General features: G+C 35.5%; 1 protein-coding gene across 48 annotated transcripts in view; it reads right to left on the minus strand.

Annotated features, from left to right (window-relative positions):
- The window catches only part of RIMS2 (regulating synaptic membrane exocytosis 2), a 483,921-nt gene that overhangs the window by 412,915 nt on the left and 45,801 nt on the right, over positions 1 to 25,205 (minus strand). For 7 of the 48 annotated variants that reach the window (XM_042785734.1, XM_042785736.1, XM_042785725.1 and 4 more), the window contains exons 2-3: positions 5,194 to 5,226; positions 4,729 to 4,815 (exon numbers count right to left, since the gene is read on the minus strand). The exons of 39 other annotated variants lie outside the window; for them this stretch is intronic. In XM_042785734.1, coding sequence (XP_042641668.1) covers positions 4,729 to 4,815; positions 5,194 to 5,226 — 120 coding nt within the window. Of the gene's footprint in view, positions 1 to 4,724; positions 4,816 to 5,193; positions 5,227 to 25,205 lie in introns of those variants that run through there. 2 more of the 48 variants (XM_032987981.2, XM_032988003.2) reach the window with 2 other exon arrangements.

The following is a 25,205-nucleotide window of genomic DNA, read 5'->3' on the forward strand; positions in this document are numbered from 1 at the left end:
ATTGCCAGGAACTGCCAATACACAATATCAGACTAGATGAATCTTTAGTGCCTCCTGCCATGGGAATTCCTTTATTTTGACTGGAGCTTAATACCATTATATAATGTACCAAGATTCATACAAAAATATAAACTCCAAGTCAAACACTTAAAGCACAAAGAACACCACCAAATCCTAATAAGGAACAGTCTGAACATACCTTTTATAAAATATATGACATATGAATCTAAAGAAATAAAGATTGACAGGATAATTGCTTAGCATCAAAACCAGTTGTTTCAGGGGGCAGTTTATAATTTCTACTCTGTAAGGATGATAACATGGAAATATCTTGAACATTGCAGTTAAAACTCATCACGAAGTACACAGGAGCTGGAGATAAAAGTATTCGTTATCAAGAAACACCAGATATGCAGGACGACCCTCAATAATCTTTGAATGATCATGGTGACTGGGAAAGGTTCCTGATGACTGGAGGAAAGAAAATGTCACTCTCACATTGAAGAAGGGCAAGAAGGAGGACCTGGGGAACCACAGGCTGGTCAGCCTCACCTCAATCCGTGGGAAGGTGATGCTACAACTAATCCTGGGAGCCATTTCCAGGCACATGAATGACAAAAAGGTGATCAGGAATAGTCAGCACTGGCCAAGGGGAAGTCATGCTTGACGAACCTGATGATCTTGTACAATTAAATGACTGGATGAGGGGAGAGCAGTGAGTATTGCCTACCTTGTCTTCAGTAAGGCTTTCCACACTGTCTCCCATAAGATCCTCATAGAGAAGCTGATGAAATACAGTCTGGATGAGCACTGAAGTGGATTAAAAACTGGCTGAATGGCTGCGCCATTGTGGTGATCGGTGGCACAAAATCTAGCTGGAGACCAGTTACTAGTGGTGTATGCCAGTGGTCAGTACTGGGTCAATACTCTCCTGTGCAATATCTTAATTAATGATCCAGATAATGGGGCAGTGTGTACCCTCGGTGAGTTTGCAGATGACATCAAACTGGGAGGTGTGGCTGATACACCAGAAGGTTGTGCTACTATCCAGAGGGTGGGTGTTCTCAACAGGCTGGAGAAATGGGCTGACAGGAACCTCAGGAAGTTCAGCAAGGGGAAGTACAAAGTCCTGCACCTGAGGAGGAATAACCTCATGCACCAGTACATGCTGGGGATGGTCCAGCTGGAAAGCAGCTCTGCAGAAAAGGACCTGGGAGTCCTGGTGGACACCAGGTTGAACAGGAGCCAGCATGACTTTCGGCAAAGAAGGTGAAAGGTATCCTGGGCTGCATTAGGCAAAAGTATTGCCAGCAGTCTGAGGGAGGTAATCCTTCCCTTTATTCAGCACTGGTGAGGCCACATCTGGAGTTTTGTGTCCAGTTCTGGGCTCCCCAGTTCAAGAAAGACATGGACATAATGGAGAGAGTCCAGCAAAAGTCCACAAAGAAGATCAAGGGACTGAAGCATTTCTCACATGAGGACAGGCTGAGAGAGATAGGACTGTATAACTTAGTGAAGAAAAAGTTCAGGAGGGAATCTTATCAATGTATAGAAATACCTGAAGGGAGGGTGCAAAGAGGATGGAGCCAGTCTTTTTTCAGTGGTGCCCAGTGACAGGACACAAATGGGCACAAATTGAAACACAGGAGGTTCCCTCTGAACATAAGGAAACACTTTTCACTGTAGGGGTGACCAAGCACTAGCACAGGTATCTCTAGCCCAGAGAGGTTCTAAAGTCTCCATCCCTGGAGCTATTCAAAACCCATCTAGCCGTGGCCCTGGACAACCAGCTCTACGTGACCCAGCTTGAGCAGACAGTTTGGACAAGATGACCTCCAGAGGTCCCTTCCAACCTCAACCATTCTGTGATTTTGTGGTTGAGAATTCATGTCCAAGGGTGTCAGACTAATCCTCCTCTGCCCTTAAGGACACATGGTCAACTGTTCTTCAAAAATACTTCCACCAGAGCAGAACTGAAATTTGTAACATGATACCTTATGTTTTCAACTACTACGATGCCTTTTCTTCCTCCTCCCACCACATTTTGTCCTCCCCAGATTAAGTGCAAATAAGTTTTTTCATCAGTATAGTTGGCAGCCAGACATGTCTTGAAATCCATTACAGACTCAGATACTGACAGCGATTTCAAATTAAAAATGCCCTGATACGTATCAATAGCAGCAAAAATTTCTTCACCCATAGAGAGTTCCATGCTGCTCCCCAGTGTCCCACAATGTTCCCAGGTACAACAGTTCTCTGCAAGACATTGAACTTAGAAAAACAAATTAAATAAAGAAGTTGCACCACTACTATTTCTGGTAAGTTTTCTCCCTGAAAGTTTACAATAATCACAAAAATAAACCCTGTTCATTAATAAATTAATGAAATTATTACAAATAAACAATGCTGGAAGACACTTTAAAAAGTCAGTTAGTTCATTCTCTTGTCCCAGCACACGACACTTGTGTCACTTCTATCAGATATTTGTCAAACCCACTCCAGATTTTCAGTGACGCAGCTTCCACACAAGCCCTAGGCAATCTATGCAAGCATTTTAAGTTTTCTTCCTGTTAAAAAGTTTTCCCTGCCAAGCTGAATCCTCCCTGATGCAACTTAAGCTTACTCCTTTCTGTTTCACCACCAGAGGCATGGAGAAGAGATTGTTTACTTCTATTTTTCAGCAATTTTCTCCATAATTAAAGATTAGTCCATCTCCTTCGTTCCCTGGGATTTTCTCTTCAGAAGGCTAAATCACCTCATATGTTTCAGTCTTTCCTTATATATCCCATGTTTCTTAGACATCTAACTATTCATTCTTATTACTCTCCACTGAATTTCAACTGCTCCACATCATTTTTGAAGGATGATGTCCAAAAAAGGACATGCTATTCCAGGTGAGACCTTACCAAAGTTTAGCAGTGTGAAAACTTCTTCACAGTGCTTCCAGGCTAGTGCCTATACATTCCAGCATGACATTTATCTCTTTCACAATAATGGCTCCTGCTCAACTTACATACTGTTATGGCTCCCAGATTCTCTGCCAAAGAACTACCTACACCATTTTTCTCTATCCTATGTTAGCCACGTAAACTAGCCCTAGATAACTACACCACCTCGCATTTTCCTTTTGAATGGCAACATAACATCATAAACATAGCTTGGATTTTTCAGGATAACTTTGGAATATAATCCTGCTATTGGATGTTACACTTCTCCCAGACTTGTGCCATCTGTAAATTCAATGAGATACAACTTAATTAATTTCTTAATTAATTAATAAAAACACTGAACAAAGCCAGTTCCCAAAGAGATCACTGTTAAAAAAAATCCTTTCATAACAGTAATCCTTTATAAATACTTTTTGGCAACCATAACTCAACTGTTTACACCATTTATAGTATTTTCACTTTCTTCAAATCCATATGCTTCATATGTACAACACAGATAAGCAGAACAAACTTTGATGCATTAAGGAAACTGGGAATACAAAGGAGGTACTGTTCACTGTTGTGAACAAAATGTAATATTGCCAGTATCTAACAACAACCAATAAAGAAAAAAATCACTATTATTATTATTATACATAATTTTATAAGAACTTAAGTGAGGATATAAGAAATAGAGCTCAGAATAATACATTGCTTTACAGAATATAAATTTTATGGCCTATTTCTCTAATTTTGTGAAAAATTCACAATGTGTATTCTCAAAAAATAATTCACAGCTTTCATGGCCTGCAAGTATGAAACTCCACTTAAATATATAAAAATAAACTAAAACTGATTCTGCCTGGAAAATAATTAACAACAAGTTATAAGCATGTTTGAAACCAGTTATGTATGGGTTCAAAAGCAAACATTTCTTTTATCATGTGAACTGACAAGGCACTCCCCTTTAGAAGAAACAAAAGAAAGCAACTTAATGTATAAAGCTTAAATAATATCAGATGTCACATTTTAAGAATTCAAAAATTTGAAATAATAAATATTTTTTAGTTTCTCTTTATGAAAATAGTATTTCAGCTCCATGCTTTAAATTCTACTCTAAGACTGAATGTCCTAGCTTTGCCAGTTTCTGTTAAATCTAAAAATTTTCAGATATCGAGAAAATAAAATTTTTCATGTGGTCCTTATACTGGCCTAGCACTGTGAAAGGTCCTGGGATGAAATACTGACCCCATCAAAGTCAAAATTCCCTCAGCTTTGACAGACCCAAGATTTGATCTTATATCTGCTAAAGTTTTGAAACTTTACAGATATTTTGGAAGCATGAAAAAAAAATGAACTGACATTCTCCTGATCCTTAAAAAGATCTTCATACATATTATATAGATTTGTACAGTATTCTATGCATGACCAATATCACAAATAACATGCATGTGTATAGACATGCTATCTGTAATACCATGTCTTAATCATTCCAGATCCCTCTACACAGAAAACACATCACCAGGAGTTTCATATATGGAACATTTGCAGAAAAAGGCAAATGGAGCAGCAGTAACTTCTTAGCTTGTGTTCTAATGTAATCACTTAAGTTACTGATAAAAAGAGTACAACTTGATTTACAGTTTTCCCTTTGCAAATGAAGGGTTGGAAAGCAAATGGTGTCAGCTTGTAAAATGGCCTCAGCAGGATGTTCTAAATGGGCAATTATTTTAAACATACTCTCCAGTATGTTTTAATGCTATACAGACATTACTTAGTCTACAGAGAGCAGCTTACTTACGTCTGGGGCTCCTTTTCATTTTGCTGTTTTTGCTGTGGTTGAAGAACGTTATTTACCAGCCCAGTGATCCCACTAAAGGGAAACCACCTGTTTAAATAAGCAAATAATGTGACTGAATAATCAATAAAACCACACTAGTTTATCCAACGTTAATAGAAATAGACAGGAGGAAAAGCCAGAGCCAATGGGAATGTTAGCTGCAATACTAAGTCAGCCACTAAAGATGTAAGAGAAATTTTACAGTTCACCAGTTCACAAGCAGGCAGCAAGAACCTACATCCAGCTAACGTGGATGAAGTAAGAAGCTGTGAGCAGCTCTCTTACAAGCCAGTCAGGAAGCAGATGACAAACTAACTGCAACCTATCAGGTATTAGAGAAAGTTAATACCATCAAAGGCGCAGAAAGCAGAACATTGCAAAGGTAGAAAAGTCAAGCCTATTGCATTTTTAAGATAATTTACTTACTGTGTCGGCTGTGGTTTTTGCTCTTCTTTGACCCTAAAAAGATAAGTTTGCACAACTGAGTGCAACATGTTGTAAAACAACTACCCTGAAGTTCTATAATCTGTATCAAATGGGCAGGAGAATGTTCTTACTTTGAGTTAAAAGGGTTACCTTTAATATTTGTTGTATATTTATATCAAGTTGTAGTCTGTGCTTATTTCCATTTAGGATTAAAAATGGGAATGCCAAGTATCTAAAACTTTTAGTTACAAAATAAAATCAGTAATGCTCTATAACTGGCTTCCAATTATTTCAACAGACTATCATGTTAGAGCAATACATTCAGCTATAAATACAAAGGAAGGTGCTTTGATTATGTTAACTATATTTTTTTTTATTTATTTTTATTTACAACCACATTGTCTATCATAATTCAAGGTGAATTTATAACAGGTAACATGCCATTTAAAGTGCAGTATCCTAAACTAATAGATTAAAGGAAAATCTGTACTATATTTAGTAAAATACAATGATGCCGAGGCCTGCAGACAATGTATCTCTAAAAACTAAGGAAGGAAAGGTAAGGAATTTTACTCCTGAATAAAATTTACTAGGACTTACTAAAAGAAATAAATAGATAATATATACAGTAGGTCTGTATAGTACTGATTAATAGTTGTTCATTGTCTTTAGGAAAATATATGATTTAAAACACATGCTTTAATGTGAGTGAGCAAACCCATGTTCTGTGCAATTCCTCTCTGCCAAATCCAAGAATGGAGACATACACTCACAGGAATATTTACATCCTCTAATTGCATGTATAGGTTTTAAATATCAAGTTAGGATCTAGATTCCCTACATGTTCAAAAAAACCCCAAAAGTTTCATAAAGAGATATTCTGAATGTCTCCATGGAGAATACTCTCTTACCAAACTAAACAGGGAATGCAGTCCCAATTTAAGTGGATGCTTAACATTGGATGGAAAATTAAAGCTGACCAAAATAGCTCCACATATCCTCCACCATATGATATTACACTGAACACCTTTATAAACAGGTTCCAGTGACTACCCAAGAACTAAATAAGTGGACATTAAGACACACTAAAAACTTTCCAAAACTGACTACAGAAAGGAAAAATTGAGCATGCAGCACACAGTAAAAAGTCTTCTATATGATTTTGCCTCTTCAGCACTTTAGAAATTTATATACAATGTTCCAGTACAAAAAGAAATTTAAAAAAAAAAAAAAAAAACCAAAAAAAAACACAAATAACCCACCCAAACCAACCAGATATACTCCAAAGTTAAGAAATATGAAAATAAAAATTTCTCCTGAAGTCACAATTCCACTCTACTATGCAACTTAATCATAGTATGATCTTACACCAAGAGATTCCTTACTAAGTTTTTGACACAGGAAATCTAAAGGAGGAGGAGTGGGAGGGGCAGAGAATTGAAGCATTTCCATCCTTTTTTTCACTAGGCAGCTTAGTTCATTTAATTCAGATCCCCCACCATGAGGAGTCTAAAAGCTCTATACAGTCAACTGTGAGAAGGAAACACTCCCAATGATTTAAAGCTCCTAAATCACATGCCTAGGTCTAGACAGTGTAAATTACACCTCCCTGGCAATTGGACAAAGAGGACTGAATATGCAGCTAATCCTTATATTCCTCTCCATACATGACTTCCAAACATATTTACTGGGCACCTTTAAGTTATTACTTCATTGTGAATTTTTCCATTGAACTAAACAAGGAAATCTGAGCACTTCACATAATCTGGTAACAACCAAAATCTTCCCTTTGGATAGTGACCATGGTCAATTTTTTTCATATGTGGAACTGAAATCAAAATACAGTAAGACCAAAATTATAATACTGCACACTGTTTCTGAGTGTGCCATTTGAAATCTTTGGTATGTTTTTTTCAAGAGGATCTAGCATCTTTACATAATAGTATGTGTTTGGTGACTTCAGTTGCAGCTGCAAATGCTTGGTATTTTTGAAAATCTTATAATCAGATTTTTAGTTTAGGACCATTAAATAAAAAAACATTGCCCATTAGCAGACACTTTGAAAACCTGTACTCAAAATTATTTTATCAGCACTTTATAGGAACACTCTGTTCCAGATCACAATATAATTTGACCCTACAATTCAAAATATATCTCCTATGAAATAATCTTTTCTCCTCCTACAATTCTGGGTCTCATCCACTACGCACTTCCCAACACTGCAGTTATGTGAGGACAACAGCTTCCATTATTATATAACTGTGACGCACTCCTTGAGCACTCTCCATACATCCTTCAGTCCATGGATTCAGAAATGATCTTCCTTGACTTTATAACAACCGTGGAGGGTAAGTTACAATTTGAAAAGAAATTATGAAAAAAAATCTGTTGAAAAAAATAGATTCTACCATGTGAAATTAAACTAATACTGACCTTGTGGATCACCAGGCCTGAACCCTTCAGCTGTACAGCGCAGATATTTATCTTTCAATGTCAGACAATAGATAGAGATTCTGGGTCTAAATCAGCAGACCACAGGCTAATGCCTGCTACATACACACATACAGTTGTACCTCTTTTGGTTACAAGAACTGCTTTGTGTTTTATTAGACTGTGTACTCCCATATATATCCATTGCTTTCTCCCCTCCTTTCAAAAACCAGAAAGTAATAATTGCTTAAAAAAAGCATGTAGACAGATCAAAAAAACCCCCAAACCTCCATTTACTCAACAGACCAACAGAAAAACACCAAGCGGTATGTGTGCATTCTGCTTCTTCCAGACGACATGTCTTCATTTTACCTTCCTGCATATTTTCAAACTTATCCTCTCAAAACTCTGCCAAGAACAATGCCAGTTCTAGTTATTCACTAGAAACAATTTCCAATCAATACCTGTACTCTAAAACCACCAACAGGCTGCAGATAATGTGTCTGACCAACAGTGACTGGGACAATGCATTCTAACAATGAAGCATATTAAATACTTTACCACCTATTTTAAATTTTTATTATTTCTGTCATTATAGGAATTCACTCAACACTTTGCACAAGCAACAAATTAATTTCAGAATGTCAGAAAAATCTGAAGTTTTTATCACATTTTTTTCTTCACAGATCATGACTCCATATACTGCTTCACTTGAAAACAAGCCAGGATTTTTCTACTTGTTAACAATAAAGAATTTTTGCACCTTGCACTTCGTCATCAGGAACCTCTGCCCTTTGAAACATTCATAGCACCATTATTCTTGTGTTCCTCTGCAAGCTTACACAATGCGAGTGCCATACTCCTTTGCCCTTTTCCAGGAGCTAGCATCATTAGGTTAGATCTCAAGTCTCAGTGAACACTTTTTGATGTTAGATCCTCTCTGTGTACTAAAAATTTACTCAAAGATTATGGCTAGTCCCACTGGCACAGAGAATGAACAGAATAATGGAACAAAAAGAAGAGGGAAGAGAACAAGAAAAGTGGAAGCAGAAGAAAAGGTAGTGAAAACATTAACATAAAAATTATTCTTAGCCCTGTTGTGGTTTGAGCCTGGTCAGCAGCTAAATGCCACACACCCGCTCACCCACCCTCCCCCCACTTGGGAATGGGGAGGGAATCAGAGGGGCAAAGGGAGACTCACGGGTTGAGATAAAAACAGTTTAATAATAGTAACAGAATAATACACTGACAGCAATATCAGCAGGTAACGTACCATACAGCTGCTCACCACCCGGCGACCGACACCCACCTGCTCCCAGCAGATCCCAGACACAAAGGCCCCACAGCAACACTCCCAGAAGTGAGAGCCTCTCCCAGCCCCCTCCTGCCTTTATATGGTGAGCATAATGTCACATGACATGGAATATCAGCCAATCGGGGCCCAGCCCTCCAGCTGTGCTCCCCCCGCCCCCGCACACAGGTGAGGGCACTGGGACCTGGGGAGCCCCTGGGGTCTCAGGGTGCTGCAGCACTCCTCCAGCTACTAAAACAAACAGGAACTCTATTCCAGGCCGAACCAGGACAAGCCCTTTAAACTTCTAATATTTTTCTATTCTCCAATATACTGCCATCAGTAAAAGATCCTCTCTAAAACCTACTATGCCAAAACCATAAGGCATTCTTCCCAAAAGATGTATTGGTCACAGGTAAACCAACAAGCACTCCGTTAGTCAGACCTCTTCTCTACTTTTATATACTTGGATGCATAGCCATAAAAACATGTGGGTGGAATTCAGGTGCCTAAATCCATGAAAATTACCTGTTTCATTTCAGATATCTAGGAGGTGTAGACTGTGTTTTACAGGTATCTAGTTCTTCTCCAGTGAAGTTTGGGGAAATCCAGATTTCAGAATCAGCCATCTTTGGCAGAGATAAACATCTTAATATCGATCTCAAACCCATCAGTGCTCTCAAGATTGATAATTTCACCATCCACAGACCTACAAGCACAAGAAGATCTGATCTGCAGGAGTAGACTGGGTGTACCTACTGTCTTCTACAAACAGAGTTGAGCATAAAGTGTAAAACACTCTATGTCACATCAATTTTAAAATGTTACAGGCCAGTAGTTAATGTCTTTTGTTCAATAGCTTTCTATGCTCTCCTTACCTCCTAACCACCTCAGTGAGGGTAGACAAGGATGTAAGTTTTTCTAGCCCTTTTGTTGAAGATGAGAGCATTGAAAATACAGATCAAGCTTTTGTTTGGGATTGTGATTTCCCTCATCCATGAACAAAAGCATCTAAATATTTATTATTACAATTCACGTTGTAACTGATGCTGCTGGTCTCAATTTAATGAAGGTGTTGATGCTTCTACAGTAGCTATTTTTATTAAATATATTGCCCATAAAGTCCAGAGTGGGACACTTGTATGAAATTGAAGTTTAGAGAACTAATGGCCCAAAACCCAAAGCAGAATATATGTGTAGTAGTCTCAGTAAGCAATGTATGTTACACTAAACTTGATTAAGAATTATGATGAGATTAAATATTAATGTGCAGAACTATCTGGTTTTCATAAAGCAAATCATACAGAACAATGACAAATAGTCTCAGACCTATAAAAAGAATCTTTACATTTTGCTTCCTCTACAGATATGATACTGACATTCACCTCCAGCTGTGTTCACAGTAAAGAAGTAGAAAACAGTTGAGAGAAGACTGCTGCAAATGATTTTGTCTCAAATATAGACTTCTAGTTATAAACATTAAAAAAATCTATAGAGCTGATATTTTTCAGATAAAAGCAACAGCATGAATGCTAACTACTTGACACTCACATCTATTTATAAAGTGAATTAAACTGAATACTATTCTCAGCATTCGCATTTGTTTTTCTTTGCATTCCAGATCCCCACTAGCCCTGATGACAGTACACAGCCAGCAGCTCTCTCAAGGGTTAAGATGCCAACACACAATGTTTGAAGGGAAATATTCTCTCTCTTCAGTAACTGTCTCTAATTCTTAGCAGGTTTGAAATGTTCCAAAATAATTTGATAATTAGCAAATGTCTTCTCAATGCAAACCTAGTGAAAAGCAAAGTGTGAAGACAAAACTACACATTCAGTTTATGGATTTTAAGTTAGATACCGCTGTAAGTAGTAAAAAGAGGGTATCTCTGTGTTTTTGATACTTGTGATAGATGCTCTAAAAGTGAATAATCTTATGAAATGTCTGTTACTAACAAATGCCTAACAAAGAGATAATTTTAAAGCCATCCATTACAACCTGATGCTTCCATCACCTGACCAAATAAGTTCTAACCCATCTGAAAGGCAGAGACCTACATCCTTTAGGGCACACAGTTTAAAATTAAAGATATTTCAACAAAAATTCATAAGCAGATCAAAAACCCCCCAACTTAAATTACCTCAAAGCACTAAATTGTGTGGATACCCAACATATGCTAGTTGAACAAACCTGTTCATGTTTTGTGGTAATAAATGCTGCTTACCAAATGTCTGTCGAAGTCTAAAAACTTCAGGTAACAGGTAAATCCTTGCCATAGGAAGCTCGTAAGGAAAGCAAAATCAAGTGATTTCAATCTTCAGCACTTTTATAAGATTTTGATGAAAGTATGTAACTGTCTCAGGAATTTATCTATTCCCATTCTCATAGTACATATCTTTTAAAATAATCTTTTAAAAGGATTTACTATTACCAATATTTCTTAATGTAGAAAAACTTCCTCCCCAATATACCCTGGAAAATGACACTGAAAATAAAACAGAATTTAAACAAGCAATTATAAAATTCCAAGCCCCTTTCCCTCTCTTTCCCCCTGCCTCCCACTCTCTCACCAAAAATGGCATTAAGAGCATAACTATATCTAAACTACTGTGGGGACACCCATTCCCTTGGTCTAACTAGGGACTGTGCTGAAAAAGGGGGAAGATTATCAGCTCCAGCCACATTCAGAGGTTTCCACCACCCTGTCTTAAAGAGTAAGGTACCTTAATACATACTCCTAGATTTCCTGCTGTGGACTCTTTTCTTTTTCTAAATCTTTGTAAAAGTATGCCAATGATTGCCCTGCACCAAGTGTCAAAATTAAAAAAAAAAAAAAAGGATTAGTTGCAGTGACTATCTGCCCACATGTCAGAACTCAAAATATGTGACATATACATGATATATAACTTTGCCTGCAGCCACCCTTGACAAAGCAGCGGAGTTCACACAGTCACACAGTCAAACATGTAAAATCAGTTATTTCCTTGAAAGAGGGCACCTCTACAGATAATTAAGTTAAACTATGTAAGCATGTTTAAGTCCAAGAAGAGAGAGTTAAGGAGGTTAAATATAAATGCCATGTCAATTGCATAACTGTACAATATTTACATATTAACTGAATTGATTCTCTGCATTGATTATCCTATTGATGTTATAAGAGTATTCATCTTGGAACATTCAACTTAATTATTTCTGATCAAAAGTAAAGTCTTTATTTTACACGACTGCTCCAAGTTTTTTATTAATTTAGAGAGTATATGTGGTTGAATTAAGAAGGATCATATTTTGCACAATAATGTCTTTTCAAAGGAAGATTTTCGTGAGGAAGCATGTAGGTGATTTTCCTGACTAACTTTGACCTGTTTGTAACAAAAATATCATCAGTTTCTACAAAAACACCTCCAAGATCAGTAACTGAGAGGTAATTGGACATTTGATATTAGTGAACATGCAGGTGGATACTTGAGCTAGAAACAATACCTGTAACACAGAATAAATCTAAAAATCTATCTAAATCTAAGGTGAAGAGGTTGCACATCCCCAAAGTCCAAACTGAAGTGATGGCAAAGATACAAGAGAAACAGCAAAAAAGCACCATACACACTTTACAGATAAGCACAGACCTACACATGCTCCTGTATAACAATAGTCTAGGCTGAATGAGCTCCCTGCATGAACCTCAGATGAACATCGCCCACAAGCATAATAAATTCTGTAAGATTAAGAATACTCTGACACTTAGATGATAATTAGAAATGGGATGGTTTTATCAAAGGTTTCAGACAAACAAGCCTCAAAGTGACATTCTGCCACTAATATATGGTTCACTGCAACTGAAAAAAGTGCTCAACAGCCCCGTACTTTCAACTCTAAAATTGAAGAGACTGACAGTATGTTTTGATTATTTCAAAACCAGCACTATAAATCAGACTCTGCTTATCATAGGATATGAACTCTTTGGAGCAAAAATGCTTCCTATTATTTGTTTCTGAGTAAGAAATAGAGACACGGTATTCTACAAATGAAAGATCCCACACTTCTCACACATTTCCTAGCTTGGTCAGACCTTTTCCTTTCTGTTATGGTGTTGATAGTAAAACCATAAAATTAGTGTCAAAATCACAAATCAGCACATGAGAAAATGACTGTAGTACAACTGTAATAATAAATAAGTATTACACTGAATGGTAGCCTTTATATTATGATCAGTTCAAATAATTAATTAATGGATCAATGCTCTCTTTTGAAGGTTATGCAAAACTGCAAGCAGAGGACTCAACCAGGGAGGTGATATTAAAAGGTCAATGTTAATAATCTAGTGTTTGTCCAAACTTACCACATTGTTTAAAATGGGCTACTGTGTTTTTTTCCTATATTTAGCAAACCAAAGAATATTTTGGTTATCACAGAGTAAGTGGGTATTTGTAACCATCAGCATTAGAATTGGTTGCCATGTGGAATATGCTGGCTGTTTCCCACTTGTGTATCTTGTTGTCTGCTGAGGTAACGAGGCATGTACAAAAACTAGGAAAACCAAAAATTATAAAGCAATGATTAATAGAAAGTCTTGGATCAAACAAAGTTGTCAAAGAGAGGCAATAAAAGTAGCTAGAAGACAATAGCATTATTCAGCCTGTATAAACAATATTAACATAAGATAACACATTCAGTGAAGAAGTGTCTTCCAATCTTAAAGTTCCAGAAGTTTTTTTTCAGGTTGTCACATCACTAACTTTCTTGAACTAGGAGTTTCAGCAGTCTGATCTTCTCTGGGTAAATTGCCTGTCCATCACACCAGCTAACTTGTAACATGTAAAATCAAAAATTAGTCTGTGTTAGAAATGCAGTAAGAGCAAAACAAAGATCCGATCAATGCATATGAAGGCTGTCGAGGAGTTAAAAAGAGCAAGCAAGTTTCAAGGAGTCCTTGAGCATTAGTAAATATTTCTTTAACAGAAGTTTACCTATTCAGTTTTTATTGGCTCATTTAAAGAGCAGCTAGTATTACATAATTCTTCACTAGAATGAATTTCCAAATCCAGTTTCAAGGACGTGAGATACAGGAAAATAACTCCTTGAATTTAATCAGTTTGTTCTGTCAGTGGACTCCCTTCAAGACAAAACAGGCTCTGTTCCTACAAACACCCATTTTCTTCTCTTCAAGAAGCTACACTGTGAGACAACAGTTTAATCATTCATCATATGTCCTGCAGTGTATTTGGTCACACCAATGTGTCTCTCACACAATCTGAAAAGCCCTGATTTCTCGATAATCTCTGAGCTCATACTACGTACAGGCTGAAAAGCCTCATATGGGAGCCAGACACTTCTTCAAGGCTTCTACATAAGCAGTAACTGCCTTCACTCAGGATGTTCAGGGTGTTCTAAACTATGTTAACAAAATTTTAGCTGGATAAGCTTTAAAAACATCTGTATTTAAGTCAACTGAAAAAAAAAAAAAAAAAAAGAAACTTTTATTTGGGTTTTTCTCTCCGATGTAATAAATGTTACTCTCATAAATCCTGCAGGTATGTGGGTATTTCAGGCAGGTGATTTACAGAGAAAAAAGATACTCAACCTAAAATATCAGGAGTCAAATCGGAAAAAAATATTGGACTTCTCTTTCAAAGAAGGGACACAGGCAAAATTATCCAATTGTCATGTAAGATGTAAGGTATGATACTAAATGAAATTCTGTGTAATTATGGGGACCCCATATAGCAAGTCTCAAGTGAGATTTGGGATTGAATGTATCCATTTTTAAGTAAAATTGAAGAAAATTCTTATTATCTTTTACTTTATTACTGTTGTTTGCTTGAATTTAGACAGATTTGGGGTTTGTTTATTTCCCTACATATTTAAGAACACCTTAACAAATGGTCAACTGGAAAGAAAATTTTCCTCCAATTAAATCCTTAAAACAAATACTCTATTCTTATACCTCATGCTACTTTTAAAAAAATATATCAGGTTTCACCATAGGAGTGCTGGAATAGCACTTACATCTACCACCGTACTCTTTTATATTTTGTGTAATAGGAAAAAAAAAAAGGTTTATAGTCTTGCCTACAGGATGTATGAAAAATATCACAATAGCTGCATGACAGTAAGCCATACTTTACTTCTGAAAATGAAGATGACTATAACATGGTGACTGTGAACTATATTGTCCAGTTTATGACTAAACTGCAAACATCTACCAATATCATTGATAGTAGTACCACATACATAAATAGATCCCAATGTAACATACAGGTTTACAAGACTACACAAACTTGAGTAATTCTGTACTCCATGCACAATTTTACCAGAGTGAACTTCAGTAACAGATAATAAAATACTATTTTTGTTGTTGTCCTACCGTTGTTTCTCTTTAAAAAGACCCAAAAAACTGTGTTGGGTTGTTTTTTTTTCCAGAGAAAGGTCTTTGTCTCAATACTTCATTTAAATTAAAATTTTAATCATAAGGATTTTTAAGGAATATTTATTACAGCATCTGGATTGCAACTTTCCTCATTTAATGCAATTTCTATTAATTCTATATGGGAAGTATGAGACTGTTCTTTACTTATGCTTCAAAGTGTTTTGCAACTTACTGAAATTCTCAGGGATCTCATAAAACAAAGCAGAAAGTCTAATTTTAAAACTGATACAAAAGCTAGGATACCGAAATCAAACACATTTAATCCCTTTTCAGAGCATTAGTTGACTTCTACATAATATTTTTTAAATATTCTACAAAAAACATGGCCTCACAAGTAATAAATGCACAGATGTAACAATGTAAGTACAGTTTCATTTTAAAACAAACTATTCCAAAAAAGCAGGTTTTGCTGGGGATTTGGGTTTTTTTGGTGTTTTTTTTCTTCTTCAACAGTAGATGGCATTCCAAACATCTCCTGCAGAAAGTGCTTTCCTAGATGCTTGTACTGTCACCAGCTGCTACAGTGAAATATGCAACCCTGGGCTCAGCTGCTAGCAGGTGAATTAAACAAAAAATCATTTTAACTCTAATTTGAAATGCATTAACAATTACTTTGGTCTGGACATGTGATTTTTGCCTGTTAAATAAGGATTTTATAACATTATTAGCTATAGTATATTCACCAGGTGAAAATCCTATACAATGAAGAGCTAAACAACTACACGACAGATAGTAAGTCAGTATTTCTCAGACTGCGATATTTAATTGTGTGAAATGGATTCAGATTTCTTCCAGAGTGCAGGCAATCCTAGAGAAGGATTGCTTGCAGAAGAAATAACAGGAACGGAAATAACAAATATCATGAATTTGTTATTGCTCTCAGCCTCATCAAAATCAGCCTTACAGAGAGCCCCTTGGTAGGGCAGACTTATGTCCTGCATCCACTCATACATGAAGCTCTGAATGACTATCATATAATAAACAGTGGTATTGGCAGTGAAAGTACTTCATCAGTCAGGCCAGCTTAGTAAATGTCATGAAAAATTTAAGTTCCCTATCAAAAAAGAAACACAATACAGCTTCTGCTACGAAAACAAGATTAGAATCTGTGATTTAAGCAGGAAATGAAAAACCAGGAGAGGAAAAACAAATGAGAAATACAAGAAAAATGCAGAGTCTATTGCTCCATAAAAATTCTGTGACAATACTTACAAATAGATTTTTCAATCCAGGAAAGTATTATTCTTACTGACACAAACCTTACTGTGTCATCTTATTGTTAAAGTATAGAAAATATAATTACATATATCATAGATATGGCCATGCTTAATAGCCATTTTAACAATAACTCATTCATTTTTGCTGATTTCCTATTGCTGTTCACATAAATCCTGAGAGGTAGAAATTATTACTAAAGAAAAAACTTTAAATACCTTCTGAGGAAATCATTCCAATATTCTTAAGATTTTCTGTTATGAGAGTAAAACATAAAATACTAGTTTTTTCTGAGAATATAATTAATTGACTACAAGTATAAATGGGAATACATTTAGCTCACTTTGAATTCTCTATTCACGTATTCTACAGAATTTATTAGTTTATATCTGGGAAACCACTGGAAGTTACTGTGCTATAATCTCATCTATCTGTGATATAATCTCTCTATCTACATGAGATATTTGAGATAAATACAATGCCCGGTTTAGATGTTATTGAAAGCACAAGTGGTTTTCTTTAAAAACAGATGTTGTCTGGTGAATCATCTGATGCATGGAAAAGCTAGAATCATAAATAGAATATTATTATAAACTGTCTACATAACCAGTTATAGTAACAGTTTACAAAAGTGGAAATGTTCTTTTCCATTGGTTTTATAAGCCAGAATCAATGTTCCACTAAGAAATAAAAGATACTAGTCTATTTTTTTTACAGAATGGTTTGCTATTTCTGTCTACCTGTCTCCTCTGAGCAGTACTCTGCTGAGGTTTGTTTGCTATTTGCATCTTTATTTTAAAGTGAATTAAAATTTGATAATACTTGGAACTCACCGAATTTTTCTAGACTCTTTCTGATTCTTTTTCTGAGTCCCCTTGTCTTGTGCTCATTGTTGTATGAATAAGGCTTTCCTAGTCTGAGGGATTTATTTAAAATCATAATTTTTGTGGAAATTTTAATTCTTATGTTGTACAGATGTATTTACAACTAGCAAGCAAAGTGATTCTAATGCTTTGTCATATATGCCAATTAAACCGGAGTGTTGTAATTGTTCACAATTATTTTTATCTAGTGACCAAGCATTAGGCTCAGTAGATTAACATAATCCAACACTATGAACATTGCCAGATTTAAAACTACTGAAAATTTGGCACACATTCCACTCTCCCTACAGTTAATTTCAACTTTTAAGGTTTTAAAACTGATGTTCAAAGAATACTACTTGTCTTAAAAGAGGAACTGCTTTAGTAAAAGTATTCTAAATGGAAACCACCTCATCTGGTCTAATTCATGAAGGAAATACCACTTTAAAAAAAAGAAAGAAAAACTGTTGCAGAACACATTGGTGAGATTAATCTTTAATAATTTTGATTTTTTTGGCCTGGAACTAAAATTCTTTCAAACAGCTTCCATATCACAAATTGCACATTAAGCAGAAGCTTAAAAGCATTTAAATTATGTGCTATAAAATTTAATGAAAATTATTTCTTTTAAACTAAGACATAAGGGCCTCTAATCAAAATTCCTTGGCCTCTCCAAAATATCTTGTTTTGGCTGAGAATACCAATAGTTTTAAAAGCTAAAACTATATCATTCTGATTAATTTTCATTACCTCCTGCCACATACGAACCTCTGCAGTGGCCGGTGGCTGAATCTAACTGAGACATTTCCTGGGTGAGTGACTTGTGGTTTTACTCAGCCTACTAAAATCTTGGTACACCAAAATTTGAGAAATGTGATGTTTTGGGTTCATTAGATTTGATATTCCAGAGTACAATGCAAGTTGATGAATCAGGCTGTACCAAATTTCAAGGCTGTAGTATCATCATATATTTACTCTTTGGGTGTTCACTTCTTTCAGCATCTTTTTACAGGTTATTCAGCAAATTGCTTTAATAACCAGTGAAAAAATTCTTAAATTCATTATCTCTCTGCATCATAGCATGAAGAATGAAATGACAATCTGATCTGTGCAACTATTACCATTGCTCAAGGAAAGCAAAACATCTACTCTCTAAACAGGCTCCAGAAAAGAACTCTGGAATCCAAAAATGAGAGACCATAACCAAACAAAAACTGTATCACTGTTTAGTAAATTCTGTGTTTATTTACACTCCTTTAATTGGGTGGCATAGGACAAGTACTCACACAAAAGTATAACTGTTCCTCTGAGCAATCTACCTAACCTCTGAGATCTTACATAAATTATAGTCTAAATCAATAGTTCAAACATTTAATTTCATTCTTCTTTTGATTCAAAAATACACCACAGCATTTCCTGAAAATAATACAGATATTTCTGCAAAAATCAAAATTCACTCCTAAAAGTGGTGAAAAACCTTGATCATGTGATTACTTTTAGCATATATTTTTCTAAAGTATAGCTGAAACTGTAATAGTCTTACAGTTTTCTGTCTGACTTTACTTTCTTCTATTTTTTCCTATAACTGACTTTCCTAGTCAGGTTTCAAAAAATCTTCCAAGGCAAATCAAATGTCTGCATCGGCAGCCTTTACAACCTTTCACCAAATACCAAAGAAAATTTTAAGTGTACAATTAAACATCATTCCCTAATTAAATAAAACTACAGTATTCTCTCAACAATTAACATGTCAGTGTTGACTCAACACCAAAATTTCCTGAAAGTATCCAATGTCTCCTGCGTGGCATTATACAGAAGAATCTGAACTTTGCCCCCTTTGTTTTGCTTCCTTGGAATAAATTTAGGAACCAATTAAGAACCCAGAACCCTCTCCCTGACATACATGCTATGTTGAATGCTCACTGCTTCTTTGTAAGTGATCAGTTTGGGATTTCAGAAATTAAGGATTGGCACTTGTAGGGGGAACTCAGGGGTCAAAAATAGCAACTTCAGTTCCCTCAGATCTCATATTCTTCCTCCAGCAAAACCACACCTGTACTAGAGGCATAAACAGAATGCTACCTATAGAAATACTTGTCTTTGTGAGCATCATTCTTCATAAACATGTTATTCAAACTCTTCTGTGAAGAGAAGTTCTAAATGTTTAATAACAGAATTGTGAATCACAGCTTTGGATGATCATTGTAATGCAGACAGTCATTGTTCTTATTTCCAGCTAATTACAAGCATTCATTCATGTCTGTTTGCAATTAGGGTGCATTTAAAATGAATAGAACTGTCATTCATGATGACACTATATATAAATGAAAATCAGTAAACACAAAGTGACATCAAAAACAGGCCAGACAATAGTCCTATGATTTAAAATGTAGCACATGCTAAACATCCTTGAAAAACTCACTAGTTGACACATTTTGCAGAGCTACAACACTAGTATCCATTTCTAATTTGGAATATGAAACTAAAATTTGTAAATTCATTATTTTCTTAAATCTACTTAAATCCAAATAAATTAGAAGGCGACCTACGGAAAACAAGTTTAAAAGTGATTCTTGAGTTCATAAATCAGTGAACTTTTATGCTGCTGTTTTGCAAGGAAAATACTAACCCCATTCTTCTGAGGAAAGAGGTACATGCATTTTTGCTTAAAAAGACAGCAAGAGAGAAAGAATTATACTTCATACATGAAAAACCTACCCAAAATCAGCACAAGGAATAGTTTTCAAAACTGCAGAAATTACTGATGGAAGGATGAGTTTACTACATTTCAGTTGTGGTTATATTCATTAGTCATTGTCTATCCCAAGCACAAGGTCAATACACACAGTCATATGTGAGGTGCAAATGAGAAAACAGTGCACTAAATAGCTTAACATGTAATAAAAATTAGACCTAGTACCTTCTATCTTCTCTGAATCTCCCAAACTGCAATTTAAGCTCCATACTTCTTGTCACATCATCTATTACGAGCATGAAGAACGGTAGCCTTTAATTTCTTCAAAAATCTTAAAGGTCCCTTCAGTCTTCTGTCCTAAAGCATATCGGATTTGTTCAGCATCTCCTCACAGCATGTTTTCTAGAGATCTCACCTGGACTGCTGTCAGCTAATCCACCACTATTTTGAGCTGCAGTTTTCAAAACTAGACACACTCCAGCTGGACATTTACTGGTGCTAACTAGAACTCAAGGATTGCTTCAGAGTTTTGCAGGACATAGTAATGTTTATCCAATCTATGATGGTAAATACCCTTTCCGTAACAACATGGACAATGAAACTTCATGTTCAGTATAAGAGGCTGTTTAGAACCTAGATACTGCACTTGGGAATTGCTACCTAATCAGTTGCTAACTTCAATTTAAAAGTATGATTACATGTAAGCATAGCACTCAGTGAATAATGTCCTTGTTGAATATCATTCAATAAGTTTAGACCATATCTCTAATTTGTCAAAATAATTTTAAACTATTCCATCATTCTGGATATTAATGAATGTGCTTGACAACTTCAGCAAAGTTTAATTTGGTACACCTTTCCATTTAGACAGAAAATCATCCATAGATACTAAGTAAAACTTTCTGAGTATTACTCACTGGTTACGTATTACTATTCTACAGCAGTTGTCTATCACCTGCCCTGGCTTGCTTAGGAATATGTTCTACAAGATGATATTAAAGCCCTCCACAAATCAAGTTATGTTATCTATTGCCACTTCTCTCTTTACAGAACCTGATGCCTGTTGCAAAATTAAATTAGATTTTTCAGCACAATTTGTTCTTGATGAATCCACATTGACTATTATTCATTTCTTTTTTATCTTCTAGATACTTACAAGAACTTTGTTTATTTCTTTCACTTTTTTTTTTCTAGGAATTAAAGTGGGTTGATTCACTTCTAATACTCTGGCTCTTCTTCCACTCATGCAACCCCCACTTTTTAAAGGGGGATTCTGTGTTTGATCTTTTCTAGTCGTCTAAGAGCATATCCAGAAAAGATTCCACTACATTTCCTCAACTCTTAAAATAGCTTAGAATAAAATCCATGAGGCCCAACTAATTAATAATTTTATTATTACTTTGTGACTCACAAATACATTTAAATTCACAATTTTAAAGACAATCCTAGCATCTCAGTTAATTAAAATACTACTTTAGCCAACAGAAATAGAAAACTACTTTCTAAAGCCCTGTCTTTTCAGACCATTTGGTCTGAATGCAAATATTAGTAGAAAGTCTAATCTTGACATTCTAGGATCAAAACAAGGAATAGAATATCTATGACCTCTTTTAAAATTTTTCTCATTCCCATTTCTGAAAAAAAATTCAATAGTCCTTTGTATATACTGAATTCTCTCTCCTGTAGTTAAAATACTTGTATTGACAAAAAAAAAAAAATAAAAATTTAAAACTGTTTAATACTTTTGGACAACAGTGTCTTGGAAAGCACAATGGTTTCATAATAATAGAGATTACCCCTATTCACCAAAGACAATGAAGGTTCATCTATCATAGCCCTTCCAGGCCTGTCTGTGGCACTGCTTGCCTGTGTCAAACATTAATTTGTCTGGCCTATTCCCTCAAGATGTCAAGATTCTTAGTCACAGATGAGTTCTTACTTGAAGAAGTGACCCTGATGGAGAACAGAAAATGCACACAGAAACAGATGTGCTTGTCACATCTGCAGAAACAACACATTTTGAAACTGAACCTTACTTATAGTCTCAGGTTTTTCATAGAGAAAACAGCACTTTTTTTCCCCCTCAAGAGATACCAACTATAAGGAGAAGGATCGAAGAAGCTAAACTGAATCCCAAAATTCATGAGCAGAGCATACAACTCAAAAATTTATTTAAACATGTCTTTCCAAACAATATACAGCAAAAGTGAGGTGAAAGGAGCGACCAGCAAAACTGCAGTATTAATGTTCAGAAAAGATAGGCAAGAATGATATGAGGACTGGGGAAATGTTAGTGAGACCTCAGTTCAGGATTTTTTAACCTCATCAGAAAAGTGATAAAATTATTAACTTGATTTCAGTCTTATCTATTTCTATATACACAGGAGACATAGAGACTTTAAAGAGTGTGGGGTTGGTTCATTTTCTCTTCTACTTTGGCATTCTAGTGCCTTGATCATCCAAAGTGTACACATATTAGTTTGCAGCCGGGCCCATTATAGATGAACCAAGCAGTCATCTCGATGCAGAAAAAATAGCTATGAATGAGAAGATAATAAAGATTGGTCTGCACAGTGAATACTAGTACCATCTGGCTTGGAAGCCTGGGCTTGTTTCCTAACATATATAAAGGACAGTATTGATATAGACTGAAAAATCTGATCTCAAGGAATAGAAGGGGGGAGGGCAGAAAATTAGAGCAAAAATGCAAATTTTAGAAGTTGAGGGTTTTTAAATATTGAAATATTTTACTCACAATAGTAGTGAAACTTTACAATTTTAAGTCAATATTGGATGCATTTCTAAATATGTTCTATTTCAATCTCACTTTATTGAACTTGATGCAATAATTGCTTAAAGAGATTGTATTCCATATGTGATGGATGAAATCAGATCATAAGGGTCCCTGCTCTGACTTCAAAATCTCCTTAACCACTCTTCCCTTATTATGCACTCAGAAATTTTCCTATGTGTGTGAATCTAAATATGCAGCCTTTTTCAACTGATCACCCCCCTCCAAGATAAGCCATCATCTCTTATGTCCTAATCATATATTTTTAACAACCATCTAACTGAAAAGTGAGATATATCTGAAATGAACATCATGTGACTATTTTTACAGTTACTTAAACTTTTTTAAAAAGGATAAATAATAACATGCACTGAAAAAATAAAGGTTGCATTCTATGCACAGGGCATATTTTAAGCTAATACAGTAACACCACACAAATTTAAAGTTATTTCAAATGTACACTACACAGTTTATATCTTAATAACAATTGATAACATTATCTAAAAAGATACAGGGTATTTATGTGTCCATTTTGTTCATGCATTGTCAAACAATTCTCTGTAGTTTGCATAGTTAAAACTGTAGAAGTCAGTTTTTTAGTTTGCCTGAAATTATTTTGTTTCAACATCTCTGATAATAGCTGTAATACAAGTAATGCTAAAAATATTGTAATATTATCTCATTGACTGCAGTGACTAAAAAAAGTAGCACTGTGCAAAAAAAGGGCTACATTGAATAAGGCTAGATGAAATTATAAAAATATAAAATTACTGAGCTCCAGAAGGAGAAAATAACAAATTCTTCCAACTTATGTGAAAAAGGATCTTTTCACTTTCTGGAGAATTTGTATACAGTGGCTGATAATGCAGCTCAAAGAAGAGATCATACTTGGGAGAGAAACACCTAGAAAATTAAAGAGTGGAAGCAACCTCATTTCTGTGCAAAGTAAAAACACTCTAGGCTGACCTATAAAAAACACACAAAATTACTACCTGATTAGTTACACATAATATTTTTTACTGCTAATACAACACTGCAGAATAACACTGATTTGCAAAATTTTCTTAGAACAGAAAGCAGCGATGGAAGTACTCTGCCTTCTTCCACAGTTCTCATAAGGAAATAGCAAGCTCTTTTGATTTCAATAAAATGGCATTCTATAAATAAAATATATTTATATCTTTGTAAATAAGCACAAGAGTTACACTGATCATAGCTTTAGAAATCTTGCCTAATTTTTCTATAATGCTTCAAAGCCCAGCTTAGCATCTGGATGTGCTGATTTTTATCACTTATAACGATAACAGGGTTTCACTACTAGAACAAGATCTCTTCAGGAATGAAGAACAGCTGGTGGAAGTTGAACAAGATGAAGTGAATGGGCAGAAGAGACCACTTTGAAATGTTTGTACCCCTATTTTGTTGAACATATGAATCAAACTGTCAACTCAGTCAAATATTTAAGAATTATCTTGGAGTTCCTCCTGATAATGGCCTATCAGCACCTACAGCTGTTTTCTCCTTTCCTAGCTTGTCACAAGATAAGATTCCATTTCACCTCTATGGGTGCCCATATTGATCAGCTGCCATTATCATTACCTATCTCAACCACAGTACGGCAAAATTCCTCAGCAAGAACCTATAAGCCATTATCAAATTCTGATCTACATCTTTCCACCATAAAGGCTGCAGCCTAGTTTTCTACTCTCCACATTGATTTTTAACAGAGGAAAGTATTGAGTGGAAAGTTTCATTTCTTGTGTTCAAAATGCTCAGCATCTTGTGACCAACATGTCCAGAATAAAGATCACGGTCAACAATTTCATTCCTCAGGCACAATAATGGTTTTAATGTACATGAAAGGAGACAGAGCTTTTCTGCAACAATCCTCAACTACTAAACCACCCTGTCTTTTGTTCTAGCTGCAAGGTGCACTGATCTCACCTCTTCTATGAAGACAATGAAATGTACATATTTTTAAAAAAACACCATGTTAAAATAAAATCCACTAACTGTACATGAAATTCCTTCCCCAGGGACAGAATGTGAGAGAACAAACCAAATGTAACAGATGTTAGTCATGTAATTTAATGCATGACTGAAAGACTAAAGACAAGAAACTCTGCAGAACAGAATGGGATTAGCACTTCAGCATCTATTGTTAAAAACAGGGGAACAGTATAAAATAAAACCAGACAATTATCTTTTTCACATTTAATTAAATTGAAACCTATAGGATGCCCAACAAAGATGCTTCAGAACTTCTAATTTGCTATAAAGCCTGCCAAAAACCCATAAGACT

Source organism: Tyto alba, unplaced genomic scaffold, assembly GCF_018691265.1.
Source record: "Tyto alba isolate M040663 unplaced genomic scaffold, T.alba_DEE_v4.0 Super-Scaffold_9, whole genome shotgun sequence".
Taxonomy (NCBI): domain Eukaryota; kingdom Metazoa; phylum Chordata; class Aves; order Strigiformes; family Tytonidae; genus Tyto; species Tyto alba.